General features: G+C 54.6%; 3 protein-coding genes across 5 annotated transcripts in view; 2 read left to right on the plus strand and 1 right to left on the minus strand.

Moving 5' to 3' along the window:
* ARHGEF25 (Rho guanine nucleotide exchange factor 25) overlaps positions 1-3,420 on the plus strand; it is a 5,130-nt gene extending 1,710 nt beyond the window's left edge. The window contains exons 3-13 of the mRNA XM_077757425.1: positions 879-1,093; positions 1,230-1,325; positions 1,400-1,476; positions 1,670-1,736; positions 1,929-2,032; positions 2,220-2,289; positions 2,408-2,497; positions 2,582-2,674; positions 2,880-2,930; positions 3,120-3,197; positions 3,310-3,420. Coding sequence (XP_077613551.1) covers positions 879-1,093; positions 1,230-1,325; positions 1,400-1,476; positions 1,670-1,736; positions 1,929-2,032; positions 2,220-2,289; positions 2,408-2,497; positions 2,582-2,674; positions 2,880-2,930; positions 3,120-3,197; positions 3,310-3,420 — 1,052 coding nt within the window. The remainder of the gene's footprint in view (positions 1-878; positions 1,094-1,229; positions 1,326-1,399; positions 1,477-1,669; positions 1,737-1,928; positions 2,033-2,219; positions 2,290-2,407; positions 2,498-2,581; positions 2,675-2,879; positions 2,931-3,119; positions 3,198-3,309) is intronic.
* Positions 3,421-5,617: 2,197 nt separating this feature from the next.
* On the plus strand, positions 5,618-12,315 carry LOC144226220 (solute carrier family 26 member 10-like). The gene is made up of 16 exons (XM_077757585.1): positions 5,618-5,960; positions 6,437-6,547; positions 7,073-7,230; positions 7,406-7,570; positions 7,826-7,978; positions 8,714-8,796; positions 8,944-9,091; positions 9,216-9,329; positions 10,054-10,131; positions 10,222-10,317; positions 11,105-11,221; positions 11,362-11,395; positions 11,475-11,557; positions 11,645-11,699; positions 11,810-11,916; positions 12,232-12,315. Exons 1-16 carry the CDS (start codon positions 5,618-5,620, stop codon positions 12,268-12,270), a joined length of 1,884 nt encoding a protein of 627 aa, XP_077613711.1. The 3' UTR covers positions 12,271-12,315.
* B4GALNT1 (beta-1,4-N-acetyl-galactosaminyltransferase 1) lies at positions 9,822-19,655 on the minus strand. 3 transcript variants are annotated; one of them, XM_077757583.1, is made up of 12 exons: positions 19,258-19,655; positions 18,440-18,658; positions 17,870-18,031; positions 17,649-17,755; positions 17,139-17,179; positions 16,407-16,587; positions 15,236-15,334; positions 14,909-15,099; positions 14,242-14,382; positions 13,765-14,005; positions 13,019-13,176; positions 9,822-11,041 (listed from the first exon to the last, which is right to left on the minus strand). In XM_077757583.1, exons 2-12 carry the CDS (start codon positions 18,655-18,657, stop codon positions 10,928-10,930), a joined length of 1,653 nt encoding a protein of 550 aa, XP_077613709.1. In that variant the 5' UTR covers position 18,658; positions 19,258-19,655; the 3' UTR covers positions 9,822-10,927. The 3 variants fall into 3 exon arrangements, with proteins under 3 accessions (XP_077613709.1, XP_077613707.1, XP_077613710.1); XM_077757581.1 differs by having other exon boundaries at positions 15,227-15,334; XM_077757584.1 differs by having other exon boundaries at positions 10,952-13,176; positions 15,227-15,334.
* Positions 19,656-24,117: the final 4,462 nt, after the last annotated feature.

Raw genomic sequence — 24,117 nt, forward strand, 5'->3', positions numbered from 1 at the left:
TCAGGGCTTCGGATTGCCCTGGCCCTAGGGATTTAGAGACTGGAAACCTGTACCTGTGTTTTCCAGGAAAGTGACTTAATAGATGATCTCCAAGATCCTGTCTGCCTCCAAATTTTTATCAGTTCAAGTTAAGGACATTGGGGAAGGGGCAGGAGACTCTTCTCTGTTTTGTAGTCAACTGGGTATGAGAAAAACCCATCCACAATCCCCTGGGGCCTAGAACTGCATATTCCTTAAATCCTGTTGCTGAGAATCTACTTCAGATCTGAAAAGGGACAGAGGGATGCAGGAATGAGCATGGGGGTCTAGCAGGGGCTTTATGACAAATAACAGCTCCTCTGTTCATGAGCCCAGGGCAGATAACCCTGAAGAGCTCTCCTCACTTGCCCCCTCTATTGGGTTTGTGCATGTGTTGGGGAGATGGGCTGCAGAAGTCTTTTCTTTTTATAGTGATTACTGCAACTGGTGGAGGAGGAGTCTGGGGGTGGCGGATGGGCTTTTGGCTCCCCCCCTCCACCTTCTCTGGGAATGGTCTGTGCCCATTGGAAGGGGGCAGATTGTAGGAGAGCAGATGGCCGCCCCTAGCCTCCAGTGTCTGCCCAGATGGCTGCCCCCCCATGTTCAGGATATGGGGGAACCTCCACATTTAACTGAAGTTTCCAGGCCTTGGGAACCCAGGTGTTTACTGTCCTTCCTCTCAAGGGTGCCTAGGTGAAATTTGCTATCCCTGCCAACCCAAATGAGGATGACCAGAGAGTGGGCACTGGGGGAGGGGGGCTCAGCATTATGAAGAGGAGCCTCTGGGAGCTCCCCAGGGACCCTGTATCTGGAGCTAGAGTAATATCTATGGCCCCTTTTCTCCCCTCACTCCCCATTAGAATCCTATTCCATTGCTGGCAGTGAGGGGAGTATCTCAGCTTCTGCTGCTTCGGGTCTGGCTGCCCTCTCTGGCCCCAGCTCTGGCCTCAGCTCTGGCCCCTGTTCCCCGGGCCCCCCAGGGCCAGTCAGTGGCCTGAGAAGATGGTTGGATCATTCCAAACATTGCCTCAGTGTGGAAACTGAGGCAGACGGTGGTCAGGCTGGACCATATGAGGTGAGCAGGGAGCACCACAGAAGCATGTAGGACATCCATGAAGGAACCCGGGAGAGAGGGCTGGTTGGGGGCCACTGGTCACTGGGGAGACATAGCTACCGTCCATGACCTCCGACACTTGACTTCTGGCTCCCAGAACTGGATGCTGGAACCTGCTCTAGCCACGGGAGAGGAGCTGCCAGAACTAACCCTGCTGACCACATTGTTGGAGGGCCGTGGAGATGAGACACAGGTATGAAGAAATGGATCCGCACAGCTCCCCAAAAGGCATCCATTTGCTTACTCTGGGATGTTCTTTCCTTCCAGCCACCTGAGGAGGAGACCCTATCCCAGGCCCCTGAGAGTGAGGAGGAACAGAAGAAGAAGGCTCTGGAAAGGAGTATGTAAGTGTCTCCACACTCTCCCTCCCTTTGGCTCCCCCCCCCCCAGTTGTGCAACTTCCAGAGAATCATCCCTCACATTTTGTATTTGATACTTGGAATTTCCTCTGAGGTTGGCTGTGGTAATGAAGGGGCTTCTAGTCCAGTAGAGAGGAAGTGTCTAGATCAACATTGTGCACTCCTGTTCTCTTCCCAGGTATGTCTTGAGTGAACTGGTAGAGACAGAGAAAATGTATGTGGATGACTTGGGGCAGATTGTGGAGGTAGATCCCTTTTCTCTTCCCAGCTCTAGCCCAGCCCTTTCCCTCCGCCCAAGGCAAATTTTAGGAGATGCCTAGATGCTCCTCTGTCCCATCTTCCCAGTACCTCCTACATCCTGGACTTCTTGGGGGGAGGGGTTTTTCCCACCAGGGCTGGCCCCCCACGCTCATGCTCTCACCTGAACCTTCCTGCAGGGTTACATGGCCACCATGGCCGCTCAGGGGGTCCCAGAGAGTCTTCGAGGCCGTGACAGGATTGTATTTGGGAACATCCAGCAAATCTATGAGTGGCATCGAGAGTGAGTGGTGGATCCCGGAGAGTGAGGGGGAAGGGCATAGACGTTTGGTTGTCTCTGTATCCTACCCTTGGGCCCACTGTTGCCTGAGGAACGTTTGGAGTGGCTTAATGGCACAGCTAGGGTAGACAGCTCTAAGTTGAGTGGGGTGGGGGTATTTGACCAGCCTTTTCCCTGCCAACCCTTCCAGCTATTTCCTGCAGGAGCTGCAGCGGTGTTTGAAGGACCCTGATTGGCTGGCTCATCTATTCATCAAACACGTGAGGCTTAAGAGGGTGGGGCCCTGGAGGGGAGGGGCTTGGGAGTGGGTCGAGGCTCTCTGTAGATGTGCTTTCTCCCCTCTCCCATCCTGCTCTCCTCAAACTTTACCCCTGTTAGGAGCGCAGGCTGCATATGTACGTGGTGTACTGTCAGAATAAGCCCAAGTCAGAGCACGTGGTGTCAGAGTTCGGGGACAGCTACTTTGAGGTCAGTGGCCGAGGCACCTTGGGGGACGGGGAACAGAATCATCAGGCTTTCCAGGCCACGTAACTGCCAAGTCCCTGTCCCCAGGAGCTCCGGCAGCAGCTAGGGCACCGCCTGCAGCTCAACGACCTCCTCATCAAACCAGTGCAGAGGATCATGAAATATCAGCTGCTGCTCAAGGTCAGGACCACCTGTTCCCTGGGGGTGCCTCTGTTTGGGACAGCCCTTCTCTCATTCATCTCTTCAGGGTTCCTAATTGAGGGTTCCTAAGGCTCCCCCCCCCCCCACTTCCTGGGCATCCCTAGCTGTGTCTTCAAGGGGAGGATGTGGAAGTTTCTGAGCATGTCTTCAAGACCTCCCTGAGCGTTTCATTTCTACACCTTAGGATTTTCTCAAATATTACAGTAGAGCTGGGATGGATACTGAAGAGCTGGAGGTGAGGGCTCCCAGATCTTCCAGGACACACTCTACACCTCTTACTTTTTTAGTCTCCTGGGTTCTTCCAGCTTCTTGGGTGGTTTGTGCTGTCTGGTTTTTAGGGGGAGGCTGGTTGAGAGTTGAAACATGGTCTGAAGAGGCTTCTTTCTTGACAATGACAATGATCCTCTCTTCACCTGTGGCCCAGCAAGCTGTGGAGGTCATGTGCTTTGTACCCAAGCGCTGCAATGACATGATGACCCTGGGGAGACTTCGGGGGTTTGAGGTATGGGGAAAGAATAGGAAACCGGAGGCCCAATGCTCTTCTGCCCCAGTCTGAGCACTTGGGGGGGGGGTNCCTGAACCTTTTTTACCCTCTGACTTGAGTCTTTCCTCAGGCCCTCAGTGACATCCCCCAAGCTCCTCGTGACTCTCCCCCAGCTCTGCCAATACCAAGCACCCCTCCCTGCCAAGCCAGACTTGCCAAGCTGGATGAAGATGAGCTGTAACTGGTGAAGGCCCCGGGTGGTGCTGACCCAGCCACCCTATTTCCTGAGGAACTTCAGGGCAAACCTTCTGGCACCACTTCGGAATTCCTTCTTGATGTGTCTGGAGAGGGGGCAAGGCTGGGAGTGGTGTGGATGCGGACGAGGAGACCTAGACTCAAAAGGACTTCTTTCTGTTTAAGGAACACAGGTTCCTTCAGCTCCTGCCCCTTATGCATGCATCACAGGTGCCCCCCCCCCCCAAAAGAGGATGTGTGGGTGGACAGGAGGGCTGGGGCAGGGGCCAGATGAAAATGGTTGGTTTTGGTTTTGGTTTTGTTTCTTTTGGTTTTCTGAGAATAAAGGTTTTGTGATATCACTAAGGCCGCTCTCTCGGCAGAGGGAAGGGGACGCTGTAGGAGGGGTTGGTGGGGTGAAGTGAAATAGGACCACCAGCTGGCCTGCGGACAGTCTGGTGAGAGGACACACGGTGTGAGAGAAAAGATGTTGCTGTCTTTGTCCCTCACCTACAGCGGCAGCACCGCACAGTCCAGTCCTGGAACTTGGGGCCATTGGAAAACCCTAATTCCTTGATGTATATCCTGCCCTTTCCCCAGCCCGCTTCCTCTTCCATCTGGCCCCCATTGGAAAGCCCAGTGTGATCTGACTTCCCACCATTCCCCCAACACCCAAGATTCTAAAGCACTAAGTGCCCGAGTACCTTTCCTTCTGAGGCCTCCATGTTCTGCTGAGGGAGAATGGGAAGGTGGAGAGGATGCTGGGGGCTGTGGCCCTTTTCAGCGTTGGGTCTTCTCCTTTTCGCAGTCTGCAAGGTCATAAGGTATGTCCATGGTGAGCAGGAAGGGATTCTTCTCAAGCCACAGACCTGAGAATGTACAGCCCATGGGGGTCTTCACCCTTCCCTACTTCTGGGATAGCCCCTGGGACAGAGAAAGCCGAACATGCAGAGATCCACGTCCAGATGCCCTGTCCTGGGTCCTGGGGGCATCGGTGTATCCACTGTGTCCGTTTGTCCCCTGGGCTTGGTCACGTGTACTTGGGCTTCCTCAGCAGACAATAGGCTCCTGGGGTGGGAGGGTGAGGAGGAGCAGGAGCCTCCCTGTGGGCCTGAGGTCCCTCTGGCCGACAATGGGGGGAGGGACTTCTAAAGGGGGGGACAGGACGTGCAACCCAGATAAGACTTCTGGGGAACAATAGGAGGAATTGAAGAGGGGAGACCCACCCTCACTCTAACCCACCCCCAGGGCTTTGGGGTCAGGGACTGGGGACCAGAGGGTGATGGGGAGGGGTGCCAAGCATTCTTGTAAATGGAGGAGGGGATGGGGCAAATAGCAGGATTCTGGAGCTCAGAACCTTTGCATCTCTTGAGGGACCACAGGCGAGCATGAGGTGGGTGCATGCCCCTTTTGAACTTAATTTAACCTCAACTATGTTTTTGAGTACCTACTTTGTAAATAGCGCTTGAACATAATAAATGGCACTTCAAATTTTTTTGGCTTCTGAGAGGTGAAATCAAAATTTCCTATCAGTTCAGTATTTCCGGTGAGGCCCTGAGCTGGGCCTGAAGTCCCAGCTCCCAGTGGAGGCACGGGTGGTGGTACGTTCGTCCCTGTCCAATACATGTAGCTGTGGCCTAGCTCAGCAGTTGGCGAAGCTTATAACAGAGCCCCTTACACTTTCTTGGGATAAGCTGTGCCCCTTAAGGATTTGGGTCTGGGGGAGAGGCATGTGTGTGTTGGGGGGGGCGGGAATGCTGAACCTTCTTGGGGGGAATGCAGAGGCTCTGGGAATGACCGGGTCACAGCAGCCCCGCCAGCTGTCTCCTCCTAAAGGGCCGAGAGTGAGGCAGAATCAAAGGCTTAGGAGTGGCAAAAAGTGGGTGTTGGGTGTTGAGGATGCGCTTGTCTTTTGGCCTCGGTCTCTGGTCCCAACACCTTTCCACACCCCCTCTCCGCCCCGCCCCGCCCCGCCCCGCCCAGGCAGGCTCCAGAGCCAGCGATCCCGCCAGGGACGTCTGAGGAAACGCCTAACATAAAGACTCCCTCTCCCGAAGCCTTTGCTCTCTCCCGGCCGTTGAAGGTCCCCAAGAGAGGGCGCCCTCCGGGGCCGGATTGGACCCAGCTTCGTGGAGGCGGGACTCGGGGCTAGCGGGTGGAGGGGTATTTAAGACTAGGCGGGGTTGGAGGTGGCCAAGGGCAAAATGAGTGGGCTACCGGCCGCCAGGACTTGCCCGGGCCTGGGAGAGGCCTCCGACCTTAGGTTCCCTCTGGGCGCCAAGTTCAGGGAACCTCTCACCGAGGCTCGGTTCCAGCGACTCTTCGGGGACGCAGAGCAGGCGCCGGAGCTACTCGCGGAGCCCCGCTCATCCCGACTGTGCGGACGGTGGAGGCGGTGGGCCAGCGCTTGCTCCGGACCGGGGGCGTGGCGCCTGCTGCAGACGCGGCTGCCCCCGCTGCGCTGGCTGCCCCGCTACAGCTGGCGGGCCTGGCTGCTCGGGGATGCCGTGGCCGGGGTGACCGTGGGCATCGTGCACGTGCCCCAGGGTGAGCGGCCCTAACACTATCCTGTCAGGGGGCCCAGGCTCTGGAGGGCACGCAGCGGTGCAGGGGCTCGGCCCCTGGGAGCGAGGGCCCGGTTAGTGTGGCCGAGGGTTCGAAGACCTGAGACCAAGCTCTGGGTAAGGACTGCGGAGCTGCATCAGATCCCCTCCCCCCAGCCCCCTTTATTTGCGCAATTCTTCCAGAAGTCTTGGACACGTTCCGGGTCAGGGAACTGGAGAGAGGCACCACACCTGCCCCCTACTCCCCCGCGGACTGGGCCGACACGGATCTGTGACCCTGTCCGCCCCACGACCTCCCACGGAGGCCTGTTAACCCCTAGGTTCCCTCGTGTAGCACGATTTAGCGTCTCCATGCCAGCCTCTAAGAGTATGGGAAGAGGACGGAGTCCTGGACGCTAGTCACCTTCCCCGAATCCCATACACAGACCCCGAAGATCATCCCTTCCATTTCTCACACAGGCATGGCTTTTGCCCTCCTGACCTCCGTGCCTCCAGTGTTCGGACTCTACACTTCTTTCTTCCCCGTCCTCATTTACACCTTGCTGGGTACTGGGAGACACCTGTCCACGGGTGAGTGACCCAGTGACTCCTCTCCTCCGTGGGGGTGAGAATGGACGGGGGTTTGAGACATCGGTTCTCGTAAGCTCCTTAGTTCTTAGTCCCCTCTCCCCCGCCCCCCCTCCCCCGTTNAACCTCGGACTTGGGCAAAGCTTGCTGGGGGTGCTGAGTGGGTGCGGAGAGAAGGGAGTTTCCTCGGAACTTTTCTTCCCTCGTGAAATCTGGTTTCAATGAACACCTCCGGGGCTTGGAGGAGGGGAGAAGAGATGAGCGGTCACGCGAAGGAGCGCGCAGCCCGCGGGCGGTGATGCAGTTAGAGGGCAGGTTTTGCCCGCCGGTGCGCCCTTCTTTCCCGCCTCACCGCCGGCTCCGGGCTGCCGCGCTGGCCCTCGGCCCCGCGGGCTTCACACGAGCGGCAGCCTTCCCGGAGAGCGGGGTCTGACTGCTGCATCCCAGCCCCGAGGGCGCGAAGCCTGGACAGCCGCCCCGCCCCAGGCGGCGCAGCTGGTGATCTCTGCGTTTGTCCCCCGGCCCTAGGGACTTTCGCGGTACTCAGCCTCATGACGGGCTCTGCGGTGGAACGGCTGGTGCCCGAACCCCTCGGGGGTAACCTGAGCGGAATCGAGAGGGAACAGTTGGACGCTCAGCGTGTTGGGGGGGCTGCGGCCTTGGCCTTCGGCAGCGGGGCCCTGATGGTGAGCGAAGACCCTGAGGGATCCATACTGGGGTCTCGGGGGAACTGGGCCAGGGGAGGGGGAGGGACAAGCGTCATGCGCGGGTCTAGGCGGGAAGGGTGCGCGGGGACGCTGGCGCACTGCGCTCCGGCGAGTCCGCTCCTCCTGTAGTGACTGCGCATCTTCTCCCCTGCAGCTGGGCATGTTCGCGCTGCAGCTCGGCGTCCTGTCCACCTTTCTGTCGGAGCCGGTGGTCAAAGCGCTGACCAGCGGGGCCGCGCTGCACGTGCTCGTGTCCCAGCTGCCGAGCCTTTTGGGGTTGCCCCTCCCGCGCCAGATTGGCTGCTTCTCTCTCTTCAAGGTGGGGGTGGAGAACAGCCGAGAAGCGGCTTCTAGCGGTCCTGGGAAGAGGGAAACCGGGAAGGAAGGACGGCGAGTGGAGGGGTAGAGGGAGACGGGGGCGGAGGAAAGGAGATCAGAACCACGTGGCTGAATGAGGGGCGATGCGTACACTGAGGCCCCGACGGGAGCCGGGAGGCCTTGCCTTGTCCGGGTGGGTCGGCTCCGAGGGCAGTCGACCCGGCCCCGGGCCCTCGATCACCGCCCCTGCCCGCAGACGCTGGCCGCCGTGCTGACCGCGCTGCCCCGGAGTAGCCCGGCCGAACTGACCATCTCGGCACTCAGCCTGGCGCTGCTCGTGCCGGTCAAAGAATTGAACGTGAGATTCCGAGACAAGCTCCCCACCCCGATCCCAGGGGAAATCGTCATGGTGAGGCTGGCTCCAGGGTCGCGCGCGGTCCCCTGAACTACACAGACCTTGCCGGTCGGGTAGAGCTGGCCGCTGTCGCCCCCTCGTGGAATGCAGCGAGCTTACGGAGAGAAGTCCTGTGCACACATGTTGTTTTCCAGGCCTCTTCCCAGAACACTTTGACCCTTCAGAATCCCCCACCCACAAGGGCCTACATCTTTGGCCGAGCCTCTTCTAGACCTCTTAGAATGCCTTCTTCCTGCCTACAGCGCTCCCTTGCGGTGTCGCTCGCCACAGCACCTCCACTCCTCTCCTAGCACCCGGTCCTTCCCTGTAATTCACTTGTTTCTCTCCCTTCCCACGCCCACCTACATTTCTCTCTCCCCCCAACTAAACGAGTGTTCCACATCTCCACCCATACGGCGTAGATCCCTAGATATATCCCAGCTGTCCTACTTAGGATGGCTGGATGTACTTCTTGATATCGGCGATCCCTCATGGGAGCAGAGCCCTTCTCCCTTCCTCTGGTCCATCTCTTACAATAGCCTCAAGTATACCTCATTCCTTTCCCATCCCCACTCTCCTTCACTCTAAATCGGCTGCCAGGCACCCCTTCCAAACACACACCAAATCCCCTGGTTGCTGGATCCCTGCAAACACCTAATGCTGCCTTTTAATCCTCTCTCATGTGAAGCTTTTTTCTAGCCTCTTCCAGGAAGCGCATCTCCTGCCGTGCTTTAATTTGCTTTTTCCTAGGTGCTTCTGGCCTCTGTGCTCTGCTTCACCTCTTCCCTGGACACAAGATACAACGTCCAGATTGTGGGGCTGCTGCCTGGGGGGTAAGAGAGAATCAAGACACCAGCCTGCTATTCTCAGATTTCTCCCACCCAACACCTCCTCTTGGCCTGCGCCACCCTATTTTCTCTTTCTTCCCTATATCCTTCTTATACACAGCTCACCCTCGCCATGGATCCCTCTCTCTGCAGATTTCCCCAAGCCCATCTTCCCAACCTGGCTGAGCTGCCCAGGATCCTGGCTGACTCACTGCCCATCGCACTGGTTACTTTTGCTGTGTCTGCCTCCCTGGCCTCCATTTACGCAGACAAGTATAGCTACACTATTGACTCCAACCAGGTGTGACTCTGGCTGAGGACCCCAGTTGCATTCAGGAGACAACTCCCTAATCCCCTGTCTCCTGCACCCCCCCCGCCCCCTGCCCTTGTCTCTCCCTCCTCCTCATCGGACTGCACGCCTCCAGGAGCTCTTGGCACACGGCATCTCCAACCTCATCTCCTCCCTCTTCTCCTGCTTTCCCAACTCTGCCACATTGGCCACCACCAGCCTACTAGTGGATGCCGGTGGGAACACACAGGTAAGAGCAAGCCCTTGGGTGGAGCATGGGGGTGGGGGTTAGGTTGGGGTGGTTTCTTCCACCTGAGAAACAGGTGGAAGACTGATAGACAGATACCTGGGGGCAGCTGTGTAGAGGAGAATGGGAATTTGTGAGGGAGAATGAATGAGGGCGTGGGGGTGTCTAGGTAGGAGAGATAGAAGATAGCAAGGCTCCACTAAGCCCTTGGTAGACTCTAAGTGCTGAAAAAGTTTACGGTGTCCCGTATGTAGTTCACAATAAGAACAATCCTGAACTGTAAAATAAACTTGAAAGACAAAATTCTGACTCCCCCTGCTCCATGAGGACGTTTTCTTTTAAAAAGAAATATCACATATGAAAGTCTCCCGCTAATACTTCTGCTGTCCTACTTTGCGGGTGCCCTACGAATGTGGCTCCCCTGATTTTAGGGTAATCCAACAGCGGCTTTTAAGATGGACACAGGCTACACAAATAGGGAGATTGAACTATGTCTAAGTAGAGACTGGTGAATGGTAGGCATTTAATTGGGAGACGGGAAAGACGGGTGGGAGAGGCAGAGTACCCAGAAGGGAGGTGAAGACTGAGGAATATCTTCATGGAAGGGGATTTGGAAGGAGGCAGACTTCCAAGGAAGACGAGGCAGAGTGAGGCAGGGAGACCGGCTCTCACACAGGGGTGAGTGAGGCTCCCTTCCTTCTCTGCGTCCATCCCTCCTTCTTTCTAGCTGGCTGGTCTCTTCTCCTGCATAGTCGTCCTGTCAGTACTGCTGTGGCTGGGGCCCTTCTTCTACTATCTGCCTAAGGTGAGGAACAGAGGAGGCATGGGGGTGGCTGGGAGGGGTGGCTATATTCGAGGACATCGGGGCAGTCAGCTTGCCTCCTCTGCCCCCAAGGCTGTCCTGGCCTGCATCAACATCTCCAGCATGCGCCAGATGTTCTTCCAGATGCAGGAACTTCCACAACTGTGGCGCATCAGCCGCATGGACTTTGTGAGAAGTGGTAGCATTACCTCCCGGATTGCCCCCTCCTACTTCCCAGCATCCCCAGCTTCTGCCCTGCATCTGAGCTAATTGTCCTGGTCCTAAATTCTACAGCTTTCCTCCCCTGCCCCCAACATGCATACCTCCTAATCCCATTACTCAGAGACAAAGTGGAGGGCAGGGTTTGAACCCCTTCAGACTGAGGAGATATCTGTAACTCCCCAGCTGTGCTGCAAGGTCTGGGGTGATCCCATTTGGTGTATATCCCTTGTTGGGTCAATCTTGCACCTTCTGTCATTCTTTCTACCTTCTCTTGGGCCATCCCTCCCTCTCATTTGTCCTGGCAGTCACTGCCCCCCCCCCCCCACGTCCTCTTTCCCTAGCAGCCATGGCCTGGCATTTCTTCAGGGCATTTCACTCCCACCCATGTCCTGCAGGCTGTATGGATGGTCACGTGGGTGGCTGTAGTGATCCTGAGTGTGGACCTGGGCCTGGCCGTAGGCGTGGTCTTCTCCATGATGACTGTGGTCTGCCGCACCCAGAGGTGGGAGTAGAGATGAGAGGAGTCAGGAAGAGGGGTGGGGAGAGAACAGATGCTTGGGGTGACTCTCCAGCCAGGTCAGGCTGGGAATCTGACTCCAGCTTCCTGCCCAGGGTGCAGTGCCTGGCACTTGGACTTGCTGAGGGGACGGAGCTCTACAGGCCACTCAGAGAGAGCCACAAGGTGGGTGGGCTACAGACAAAGAGGGAAGGGAAGATTAGACCCAGATGTTTTTCTGACCCTCTGACATCTTAGCTCCTCAAGGTCCCAGGACTCTGCATCCTGAGATACCCAACACCACTCTACTTTGGGACACGTGGGCAGTTCCGCCGCATCCTGGAGGGGCACCTGGGGCTTGGAGAAGGAGGCAAGGTGAGACGCTTGGTCAAAGGGGAGTGTGGCTTCTCTGGGAGTAGGAGGCAGGCAAGGCTTCTGGAGGGGATCACTGTGCTTAATGGGTGCAAGTTCATGCTTGTGTCTTGGAGGTGGTAACTGCCCTTCTCTACCCACAGGACACTCCAGAGCTAGACGGCCCACCTGATGCAGGTGAGATGGGATGACGAGGAAGGAGATTTGGGTGTGACCTGTGGAGGCATCTGGGTACTCCTGCCTTCTCCCATCCTAGTTGCTGAGCCTGTCAGAGTGGTGGTCCTAGACTGCAGTGGTATTACCTTTGCGGATGCTGCTGGGGCCAGAGAGGTGGTACAGGTGAGGGACGGGGTAGGTTGAGGAGAAAGTCTTTATCCCATGCATACCCTCTGAGGTGGGATTTAACCCCCCGCCCCACCTCCGCAGCTAGCCAGGCGATGCCGAGATGCTGGGATCCACCTTCTCCTGGCTCAGTGTAATGGTGAGAGGTGTGGAGGGCCTGGAGGCGGGGGAATGGCTGGACGCTTGGGGGAGGGAAAAAGACACAGTGTGGACTTAAGATCTAAGAGGCTGACCAGCCTTTCTACACAGCCTCAGTGCTGGGGACACTGACCCAGGCAGGACTCTTGGACAGAGTGACCCCAGAGCAGCTGTTTGTGAGCGTCCAGGATGCAGCTGCTCATGCCCTGGAGAGACTGGTGAGGGGGCAGTAGCAATAGGAGTGAGATCCAGGAGGTGCGGGGTAGAGCAAGTGGCATGTGAGTCAGTGGCTGAAGATCTGGGCAGAGGGTTTGGGGAAGGGGGCAGAGAAGGAAGCTGGGGGAGGAATGTGGGGGGGGGGATGAAATATTTAGTCCATTTAAGGCTAAGCCAAGGAGACTGGGCCCAGCTCCACATGAACTGAGGAGCCAGAGTTTCAAAGTGGGGTGGTGTGCCCCTCAGTGGGCTGCCAAGTGCTGAGGGATGGAGGAGGGCACCTAATCTATTCCTGACATGTCCCCTCTCCTTTCCAGGAGCCTACTGGCCCAAAGACGTGCACAGTGTGGGTCTGACCTGGTCACTTGGAGTGTGGAGGGCCCCAACAATATGTGTGTGAAGAATCCCCTCACTTCATGCAACTAATAAAGCCAAGAGCCTCTGGGGTTCATGGAGTGGGTCTGGGTGTCTGCACACCGACCCTTGGTGCCCCTTCTCCATGCCCACAGCATCGCAGAGACACAACTAAAAATGGCTTTCACTTGTGTGTTCACCGGCCCCCACACCCCCTCTGGAGTCACTGGTTCTCTCCTTGGGGGTGGGGCTGGAACCGGTGCATAGAGTCCTGGATCCAGAGATGGGGGGCACAGCCCTGGGAATACACATTGGGGGCTTCCCCACCCCCTCAGTCCCAAGGAGATGAGAGTATTTCCATTTTAGGTTCTTAGAGTCCCCATGGGCTTTTTGGCACTTAGAAAGTGACCCCCCCACTTCCTGCCCCATGAGAAGAGGGTTGCAGGGAGGACTTGGCACTGGCCGTGGGATGAGTTATGGCTCCATCACATCCCTGGGCACTCACAGAAAGGAGGAGTGTCACCAGGACAAGCCCCTATTTGGGATCAGATTTTGAAGGGGATCAGGGACAGTCAGTGGAGTAGTCACTGGGTGCTGGGGTTTGCTAGAAATTCCTGGGGTTTGTTAGAAATTCCTGGCAGGGACAAGGAGGCAGGCCCAGCCTGACAGTTTGAAGGCCCCAAGGGACCATCATTCCGCAGTCATGCACTGCAGCCGGTGTTTGAAGAAGAGTAGGCGATGTTTGGCCACCTGACTTTCGTCCAGTGATCCTGGGTAACGGTACCGGGCATAAGTCTCTGCCCCCACATCCCTTGACGTCCAAGGCAGCTTCAACTTAGATGCATGATCCACAACGACGTCTGAGCAGGAGCCCACCCGCAGGGAACCAAGCCCATCTAGGAAGAATTCTGGGAGTGGAGGGAAGGGGGGTACATGATGAAGCATCTGAAGGCTGCAGAAGGCCAACCCATATGAGAGAACGGAGAGTTGGGGTATGGGAGCTGCACATGCAAAGCCTCTTTTTCTGAGGGCCTTGGGCTACTAATTAATTCATTTGGGTCCTAGTTTTACTCTTATGTAAAATGAAGTCAGCATCCTTACTTTGTGCTTTGAGAACATACCCCCATCCTCCCCAACACATGCCCAAATGTTCAATAAATGCTAATAGGCTGCTCCAGGAGTGTGGTCTGAGCCAGGCAAAGCGGCTGGGACTGGATTAAAGGTGGCACTGACACTGGTGGGGAAGTTAAAGGCTGATCCAGTAGCTGTGCTGGGCTTGGATGTTCATAGGGTGTGCGGGCCAGGAGGCAGGGAGCCCTGTCTCTTGCCGGGGCGCAAGTCTTGGTAAATTTTAGCACAACTCTCCAGGGGCCCCGGGTGCCAGCCGAAGGCTCCACTGGGGTGGGCGTAGGAGTAGCCGCTGCCTTTGGAGTCTCGCCCAGCGCCCCGCGGGGTCTCTGCGGGGCCGGGCCCGGCCGGGAGGGGGCGCCACTCACCCAGATGCGCCACGCGGCTGAGCCGCGGGTCGAAGCCGACCTCGCGCACCTTGTCGGTGCGCGCCAGGAAGAAGTTGACCACGCCGTCGGTGACCACGCAGCCTGGAAAGCCGACGAGCTCGTGGTGGAAGCCGCGCCTTTGCCGGAGGCAGTTCCCGCGGCCTGGCGCGCCGGGTTCCACGCTCAGCAGCTGCCGGTAGGTAGTGGCGAAGCCGGAGATCTCGCGCACCGCGCCCCCGACCTGCGGGGAGTGGGAGGCCGGCTCCAGGCGGGACCCAGACTGCCGCGAGCTGCCCCTCCCTCGGGCGGGTCCCCGGCCGCGTCCTCTTCCGCTCCACCCCTGCAGGACCCAGATCGTCCCCCAGGCTCGTCCTCTGTCCGTCCCAGGGCCGGCCGCTCTCGGCCGGGTCTCCCCCGCGGCTGCCGCAGCCTGCTGGAGTCCCCCGTTCTCCCACCCCGCATTCCGCGGTCGCTTACCAGGTCCAGCGGCGTCCGCTCCAGCACGTCCACAAGCCTCTCCAGCCGCGTCCTCGCCGTGAAGACAAAGTCGTCGTCCACCCACAGGACGTACTTGGTGGTTACTTGGGATACAGCCAGGTTCCGGCCTGCGAACCAGCCCTGGAGGCAGGGTATATACAGTTAGCGAGGCTGTAGAGATAGGACATAACCCCCCTGCCACCTTTCCTTCTCTCTCCCGACACCTCTCTAAACTTTCTTGTACCTACGAATGGCTCAGAGCTAGGCCAAAAAATGCAGTTTCCCACTGCCAGGAGTAATGAGTCCGTGTTCTGGGGGAGGGTCTTAGAACGCACTTAATTTATATGTGCATTCATTCATTCATTGATTCATCCATCCATCCATCCATCCATCCATCCATCATTTATTGAGCGCTCCCTAGGTGCTAAGCACATTTTAAGGATGCAGCGCAAATAAGATAGGAACGATTCCTCCTCCCACGGAGCTTATCCAGTTCCAGGCAACGCCATGTTTAACAGCCACCCCAGTAATTCTGAGGCACACGTAGTCCTGGAATCAATACTCCTGTGACTTCAGACAGAGGGCGCGCCTCTCTCTCTCTCTCTCTCTCTCTCTCTCTCTATCTCGGCGCCCTCTGGCGCGCGGTTCAGCCTCGCTGGCTGCGCACCTTGCCAAAAGGCATGAGATAGTGCTCGATGTGGGGGCCACTAATGCTCTCTGGCTTGTCACTGTCGTCCGCGATGACCACGGTCACCGTTGGGTAGAAGCGGCGGATGCTGGCGATGAGCGCCCGGAGCCGATTGTAACGAAGGAAAGTCTTCGTGGCGATCGTGACCAGGGCGCTGATGTTGTACTGGGCTGGGAGTGAGGGGCAGGGGTTGGGTGCAGAGAAGGAGAGTGGGAGTGAGGAACGGGAAAACATCTCCCAAGGTCCCCCTCTCCCAGCTTCTCCCCACCAGGCCTGGATTTAGGTCCTTGAACGCACCAGCCTCACCTCCCTGGGGTAGAGACCCAGGTGGGTACAGCCGAGGGTTGGGTGGGTGTCTTATGCGGATGGTAAAGGCGGCCTCATGTCCCTCCGTGGAGAACCGGACTGGGAAGAAAGGACATCAGATGTGGTCCCTAAGGCTGGGACAACATTGCCTTTTCAGTAAATCACTATTTAAGTGCCTACTCTGCGTACCACTTTTCCGGGCCCTGGTTGACAAGAATGCAAGGTTTTTACATCCATGGTGCTAACACTCTAATGGGTGGGAGACAGAAAACAAAAGATTTGATTTTTTTTTTTTTTAATTTCTGAGAGAGAGAGAGAGAGACAGCGTGAGCAGGGGANCTAACCTTTATTGAGCATTTAATATGTGGCAGGTACTTTTTAAGTTACCTTAAATACATGAACTCAATCTTGACAAGCCCTATAAGTAGATTCCTGCTACAGAAAAAGGCATAGAGAAATTAAGTAAGTTGTCTACATTTACACAACTCTTTTTTTTTTTTTTTTTTTTTCATTTACACAACTCTTAAGCAACAAAACTGAGATAGGAACCTAGTCACTTCGGTTCTAGGCTAAGTAAATAAAATTCAGATACTGGCAAGCATTGAATGGAAAATAAAGCAAGTAATTGGATAGTGAAGAGGAGACATCTGAGCTGAGATTCAAATGACAAGAAGGAGCCAGCCATGCAAAAATCTGGGGGAAGAGCATTCTAGGCAGAGGGAACAGCAAGTGCAAAGGCCCCAAAGTGGGAGCAGATTTGGTGTAGCCAGTCTTGGAGAGAAGCAGGAGGGCCCTGTTGTGCTCTTTTGCTAGAGGAGAAACAGGAGCTCTGGGGGATGCAGCCCCTTGCCCTCCCGTAAGTGGTGGTTTGGGAATAGAGTTTGAGCCTTCTGGCTCCTGGGGCAAGTCACTTCCTGGGGCCCCCATGGTTGGCCTGAAGGGGGACACACCCAAGGCTCGGGTTTCCCTTTGGCCTCCTCTGGCCCCAGATGAACAAAGGCCCCTTCTCTCCCTCCATGGCCCTGCTGGCCTAGCTGAAATGCCCATTGTGTGACTGGGCAGCTCTGGCCATTGCCTGAGTGTCTCCCACACCCTCTGCCATTTGCCCGATTCAGCCTTTCTGGGCTCTCTGTCCACCCAGCTCACCCCTGCCTCCACCCAGACCTCACACCTGTGTCTGCTGTGTTTGCCTGGTAACTTCGGCTGCTATAAGTGACCAGTTGTAGCTGCCGGTTGAGTTGGTCCAGCCCTGGGCTGGCGAGGGTCAGATCAGGGTGCCCCTCTCCAGTGAGAGTCACTCCTGTCACTTCCCCTGCCACGTCCCAGGTGCCCAAGGAGGCAGTCAGGTTCACCTGGGAGAGGGAGTTGGAGAGGACAGGGTTAGGCCTCAGACCTGCCTCTTGACTCTCTGGTTCCTCCATCCCTCCGTTGGCAGCCCTGTCTCCCTCCAGCATCCCCCCCCCCAAGTTTATTTATTTATTGTGAGAGAGAGAGAGGGAGAGAGACTCTCAAGCAGGCTCCATGTTGTCAGTGCAGAGCTCCACACAGGGCTCTCAATCCCAGGAACTGTGAGATCATGGCCTGAGCTGATACCAAGAGTCAGTCGCTTCGGGCTCCCGGGTGACTCAGTAGGTTAAGTGTCCAACTTTGGCGCGGCTCATGATCTCACAGTCCATAGTTCTCACCCCGCGTCAGGCTCTGTGCTGACAGCCTAGAGCCTGGAGCCTGTTTCGGATTCTGTGTCTTCCTCTCTCTCTGCCCCTCCCCTGCTCTCGCTCTGTCTCCTTCTCTTTCAAAAATAAATCAACATTAAAAAAAAAAAAAAGAGTCGGTTGCTTAACCTACTAAGTCTCCTGGGCGCCCTTCCATCCTTAATGCCCACCTGGCCTCCCCAGCCTCTCACCTGGTAAAGGTCCTGACCAGAAGCTGCCTGCAGGCTCAGCCCTGGGAGGAAGGAGAGGGAATCAGAATCCCAGACAGCTTTGAATTCTTCCTCATTTTCTCTTCTCTCTTTCACCCCACACAGCACAGACCTTCTCACTCATCCTTCTGTGTTGAGGCCACAGCAGGGCACATTTGGGGACGCAGCCTAGAGTAACTGAGTTTTCACTCCTTTCCGTCAAAGCAATAGCTCTTTATGGCTCGACCCACCTATCCACCTAATCTTTGGTCAGTCGGCAAAGAATAGATTCTTTCTTCCAAACCTCTCCGGTTACAGTCAGCTGCAGTTCCCGACAGCCCTAGAGTTCCTTCTGTCCAAACCTCCTGCCTCAGGAACCCCCTTCTGCCCTCAAATCCTGCCTTCATCAGAAGCTCCCTGCCCCCTATTCCAATCTTCCTTAGCTCTTCCTCACCCAGCCTTGAACTCTGCCACCCCCACAGTGGCTTAGGCCATCCCCCAGGCCCCCCACACCTGGCACCAAGATGCTCCGGAGGGGCTGGACTTCCACACCCTGCAGGGGGTACTGAAGAGGGGAGTTGGCAGGGGCTATGAGCAGCTGGTCCGCAGCCGACTGGCTCCTGGCAGTGGAGGACAGAGAAGGAATCAGAAGGTTCTCCTTCCGGTCACACCCTCCCTCCAGGCCTCCCACGGCCCACCCTGCTCAGAGACCTGCCCTCTTTTCCAGCCGGTACCTTGAAAGGAAGGCCTGGAACTCCTGCTCCCTGGAGGCAGAGGCAGCCCTCAGCTCCTCGGGGTCAAAGGCCTTGGTGAGGTCAGTTGCCCGGACCTGCCTTTGGAAGGGGAAACGAAGGCTCCCTCCACTGGCCTCGCAACTGCAGTTCCCAAACAGCAGCCTGGAGGGGAGATGAGGGGTCATCCGAGCCCAGCTCCGTACACCCCGCAAAATATTAACACAGCACCCCACACCTTGCCCTTCAACCCTGCCCACCCAAGGTCTGTCCCCTTAAACACTGCTCTTCACATAGCCCCCAGGAGTGGAGACCACCCCCGGTGTGATGACCCATCCCCTAAATCTGGATTTTACAGAGGCATAGAGGGGGGCTAGTTGCTAGGATTTCAGAGTCTTCCTCCCACCATTCAGGACCCCACCTGGACTTTTTTTTTCCCACGTGGACATCAGAAAGCCTTTCAGGCTCTCCTCTGCCTGCACACCCCCCACCCCCACCCCCATCACCATGACAAGGTTCAGGGAGGAGAGATTTTTTTTTTCCCTCGACCTAAGATTCAGAAGAAGGCCNCACCCCACCACTTGCTCCTTTATCCTGACCGGGATGTGTGCATAGCGGGGCTCGGGCGCAAGGTCTGGCAGCTCTGGTCTGGAGGGGCCCTGCAGGGGCGCCCACAGCGCAAGAGGTGCCCGGAGGCCCGGAGCGTCCCGGGTGCTCACGTACAGGAGCCCCAGCGAGGCGCAGGCGAGCAGCAGCACGAGCACGCAGAGGGCCCGGCGGCCCAGCCGCATCCTGGAGGGCGGGAGGGGCGGGAGGGTGAGAAAGGTGCGGAGGGGAGGCGCGGGCTGGGTCCCTCGAGCCTCGTGGTTCCGGGGGCTCGGGTCAGCTCCCCGGAACGCTCTCCACATCGCGGCGCGCTAGGATTTGCACAGCGAATCGCTCCCCCGGCCCTCCTCCCTTCACTCTCGGGGCCTCGGTCTCTCGGCCTCCTTTCTTCTCGCCCTCTCGCGCATCTCGGTTTCCTCTCACGCCCGAGGCCCGGCATCTTGATGCAGGAGAGCTTTGCATGCGGCGGTTTCCTCGCAGCCGCGTGCAAGGAGGAGTGCACTGCTTTCTCAGAGCAGCGGATGTCCCCAAGCCCGCCGCCCCCTGGCCCGCGCATCCCCCACCCCTCGGTCCGAGCATCACCTGGCACCCAGTGGGCTGCACGGGGCGGCTCTACACCTTGCTTGTCATGAAAAATGCAGAATCACGCCCGCGCTGCTGGATGCCCCCGGCGGAGGTGACCGCGCCAGTGGCCTCGGGAAGCTTGTGCGGGGGACCGTGGGGGACCGGCGAGCGCGCCGCCTCCCGCCTCCAGCTCGGGCCCCTCATCCCGCCCGAGCACTGACCTGTCTAAAGCTCTGAGGCCGCCACAAGATTTCGGTCCGGGCTGCGCCAGGCTCTCAGCCCCGGCCTGGGGGTCTTCATGGGGCTGGAGGCGGCCTGATCGCGGAACCGGGCGTGAGCCTGGGTCGGGGGGATCCTCCTGCTTCTCGGGCTCGCCCGACCCCTCCCGCCTTCGGACGCTCGGGGCTTTGTAGACCGCGCTGTGGGGTGGGTGGTTCTGGGCGTTTCCTGTGGGGGTGGAGAGCAGAGTTGAGAAAGCGCTGCACCCCAGCTCCGGAAACAAAGCCGGGGGTTCCCGGCACCCTGTTCCCCTTGGCGGGCGGGGAAGGGCTCAGGCCGCCGCCGGGTTGTTCAGATCGCCGCGCCGAGCGGTTCGGCTCCCGGGCTCATTGCGGCGGAGGCTCTGGCTACGCGCGGAGAAAGCGAGCGCCCGGGCGCCTTCTCGTGGGCGCAGAGGACATTGCGGGAGCGCAGCGAGAAGGTCCTTCTCCCGACCCTCCCAGCCCTTTGCTGGCAAACCTGGCATCTCAACAGCCTGCCCCAGCCCCGTTCTATTCCCTATGCCCACGGAGCGTCTCTCTCTCAGCGAGACTGTAGAAAAGAAAGGGCTTCCGGAGGAGATGGAGCGGGGCGCCCTCCAGCCCCATTTCAAAGGAAGGTTCGGGTAGTTAGGATGAGATAAAAGAAACCAGACTAGACCTCGGACAATAAAGATTTTAGCTGGCTACCAAAGACAGGTTCACATTCTCCGTCTCATCCTCCCTTCCCGTTTCTCAAACCCTCTGAAGTAATTCAGAGCCTTTCCCCCTGACTGCTCTTTGTGGCAGACTTACGAAAAGAAGTGGCTAGGCTGTCTGTAATTTTTTTAATTAAAAAAAATTGTTTTTCAGAGAGAAAGATCTCGAGTGGGGGAGGGGCAGAGAGAGAGGGAGACACAGAATCCGAGGCAGACTCCAGGCTCTGAGCTGTCAGCCACAGAACCCCACGTGGAGCTGGAACTCACCAACCTCCAGATCATTACCTGAGCCAAGTCAGATGCTGGGACTCACCAGTCTGGAGATCATGACCTGAGGGGAAGTCAGATGCTTACACCAGGCACCCCAAGGTTGACTGGAATTCTGCATGCAAGCGTTAGAACCATAGACTCTCTTCTCTACTTCCGGATTCATGACTCAACCGATGGTTCCATGGTTCTAATAAAAGATGTATCAAGACCAAGTAGGGAAAAAAAGATACAATAAATGTAGAACATAATGAAAACATTGGTGGGAGGGGAGGATAGATTATTGAATGAATTGTATTCAAAGAAATGACTAACCAGATGGGGGGAGAGTGGGATTCTCACCCTCTTTATACCAAAATAAATTCCAGATCGATCACATTTTTTAATATTAAAAATGAAATTAGAAAAGTAGTAAAGGAAATGGTGGAGTTTTTGTGCTTTGTTTTTTATCATCTTAGAGTTCAGGGAGAGATCACTAAGCAAGATATAAAGGGAATAGTAATAAACTTGCATACATAAAAACCCTGAGTGAAGGAATGCCTATAAACAAACTTAAGAGATAAATGACAAACTGAAAAAAACCTTTCCAACCTGTGAGACAGATAAAGGTCTATTTTCCTCAAGAGCTCTAAAGCATCGATAAGAAAAAAGGATCAATTACTCTCAAATGGACAAAAATTATGATCAGGTAATTGACAGAAAAAGTGATAATGGCTTTTAACTATATGAAAGTATACTGGACCTTATTCATAATAAATGAAATGCAAATTAGAACAACAGTGAAAATTTCAAAACAAAATTCTTGCAATATTATTGACTGTATTCCCTATGTTGTACTTTTTACCCCCATGAGTTATTTCTTTTATAACTGGAAGTGTATACCTCTTAGTCCTTTTCACCTATTTCACCTATCCCCCTCCATGAGATGTTTTTGATTACGAAGTTAGTGAAGGTCAAGGAGTTTGCTAACTCACTGTATGGTCAATTACGTGGAGAAGCAGCTCTGTCATACATTGTGGTGAGTGTGAATTGATACAACTTAGGAGAGCAATTGGCAAATCTATTAACATTTAAAATGTTAATCATTTAAATTTTAAATATTAATAATTTAAAAGTTTAAAGATATGGCTCAGTCAGACGATGAGACACTGGGTGAAGCTATATCTACTGATATTGAATGATAGCCAAAGTTGCTAAGCAAAAGAAAGATTCAGAACAGCAATTATAATTGGCTCCCATGTGTGGGTTTTAGCTTCTGGGCTTGACCAAAGTCTGGATATTGCGGTGCTGCCATAACAGAAACCTGAACATGTGGGCATGGCTTTGGGACCTTATCTTGGTAAAAGCAGGAGGGAATTTGAGGAGCATTAGTGAAGACCAAAGGGTATTAAAGAGCTTGTTTGAAGCCAAATGGCCTTGAAGAGTGTTGCAATTGTAGGGAAGTAGGGAAAGAAGGAAACTGAAGGAAAAGAGGTCTTGTTAGGTTTGGCAACCCTGTCACCTATGGGGGGGTGGAAGATAGAAACTTTACCAAATGAATTGAGGCTCTCACTGAGAAGATTTCTAAGCAGAGTGTTGAAGGGGTCATCTTCTTGCTGCTTATAGTAAAAACAAACAGAAAGAGGTAAGCTAAAGGAAGGCACATTGGGGCGCCTGGGTGGCTCAGTCGGTTGAGTGTCTGACTTTGGCTCAGGTCACGATCTCATGGCTCTTGAGTTCGAGCCCCACATCAGGCTCTGTGCTGACAGCTCAGAGCCTGGATCCTGCTTTGGATTCTGTGTCTCCCTCTCTCTCTGTCCCTCCTCTTGCTCACACTCTGTCTGTCTTTCTCTCAAAAATAAATAAACATTAAAAAAAAAAAAGGAAGGCATATTAAACAAAAAGGAGCTGGGGTTGCTGGGTTGGAAGATTCCTAGCCTGTCCAAGGACCAATGATACCAAAATTTTAAAAACTCTCAAAAAAACAAGACCCAAAAGTAATGCAGATACAAACCCATTGTTAAGAAAGACCCAAGGCAGTGCCTCAGGAAATGGTTCAGCCTAACAAATGGACTTCTAAGAAAGCCTTGTCTGTCAGCAGTCTATGCAGAAGCCCAAGGTGGATAAGGGCTTATATCAGTAATATTTGTGGATATGGCTTTTGTTAATCTTCAGTAAGATTCAGAGGAGACCCATAAAGATTTTAAGAGACCTGTTTGCAGAACTTTAATAGGGATATGCGAATTTTCTTATCATTCTGATAGAATACATGTTTGCTGTTTCAAGGCCCCAAATTTGTGATAATATATTAAATAACAATAGATAATGAATGCTGAAGATTATATAACACTAAGAACAAATGGTCTACAACTATATGCAATAACTCATAATGCTGAAAGAAAAAGCCCAACACAGATTACATTCTGTATAATATAATTTATTAACGTAGAATACAGGCAAAATTAATATATGATATTTGTAGTAAGGATCATAATTGTCTCTGAAAGCAGGGCTGAGGGTGGGGAATACTATCTAGAAGGGGCTAAAGGGAATTGTGTCCTGGTAGTAAAGTTAGGTTTCTACATCTGAGTACTGATTATACAAGTGTGTGTGTGTGTGTGTGTGTGTGTGTGTGTGTTTAATTTTAGAGACAGAGAGCATGAACGAGGGGAGAGGGGCAGAGGGAGAGAATCTTAAGCAGGTTCCACACGCAGTGCAGAGCCTGACACAGGGCTTGATCCAATACCCTGGGATCATGACCTGACCTGAAATAAAGAGTTGGACACTCAACCAACTGAGCCGCCCAGGCGCCCCTATAAAGTATATTTAGTTTGTGAAAATATACTGAGTTGCATACTTATAATCTGTATACTTTTCTGTATGTATATTCTGTTATACATCAATACAAGTATTAAAAATATGTGAGAACAACAATTGTAATCTGCTTTTGGAAATATTCAGAAAGGATTTTTTAAAAAATGTTTTATTTATTTCTAGGAGAGAGAGAGAGAGAGAGAGAGAGAGAGTGTGAGCAGGGGAGGATCAGAGAGAGAGGGAGTCACAGACCGAAACAGGCTCCAGGCTCTGAGCTGGCAATCAGCACAGAGCCCGACGCAGGGCTCGAACCCACGAACCGCGAGATCATGACCTAAGCAAAAGTCGGACGCTTAACCGACTAAGCCACCCAGGCGCCCCCAGAAAGGATTTTCTTTAAGGAGTACACAAAGTTGCAGTTGGGTGGTTTTTCTGATAGTCGCCTTGGGTTACTTAGGTAGCTGCAGCCATCTGGCAGCTCAGCTCGGGCTGGGTGATTACAGGTGGCTGTCACTCACATGACAGAGAGCTGGTACTGGCTCTTGGTCGAACCTTCCCTTCATGTGTTCTTTCATCCTCAGATAAGCTATCCTGGGGCATGGTAGGTAAGAGTGGAAGCTGCAAGGTCTGCTTGCTTATAGTCCAAATGGCATTCTCTCTTCTCTCTCTCTCTCTGATATAGATATATAAATTATTATCTATATTAGATATAGATATATAAATATTATATATATTTAGTTATTCATTTGTCAAGGCCAGTCATCTTGCTATCTCAGATTCAGTAGAGGCCTAAACTTCACCTCTTAAAGAATTTAATGACCTGCCACTATCGCCACTACCACTATCTATCACTATCTACCACTATCACCAACAATCTAATTTTCAAGTCCAGAATCTGTTGCTTAATTATATACTTCCAGAAAGGAGGGTGTCTTAATAACTGTGTCAATATTACAAGGAGTAATGCTCGGAAATGGCAGAGCTTTAAACGTGCCTGGAAGTAAACACACCTCAGTAACAATCAACAGAAGACCCATATCTTCTAACACCTTTTTCCACTAAAAGG

This window comes from Crocuta crocuta, unplaced genomic scaffold (genome assembly GCF_008692635.1).
Source record: "Crocuta crocuta isolate KB4526 unplaced genomic scaffold, BGI_CrCroc_1.0 scaffold549, whole genome shotgun sequence".
Lineage (NCBI taxonomy): Eukaryota > Metazoa > Chordata > Mammalia > Carnivora > Hyaenidae > Crocuta > Crocuta crocuta.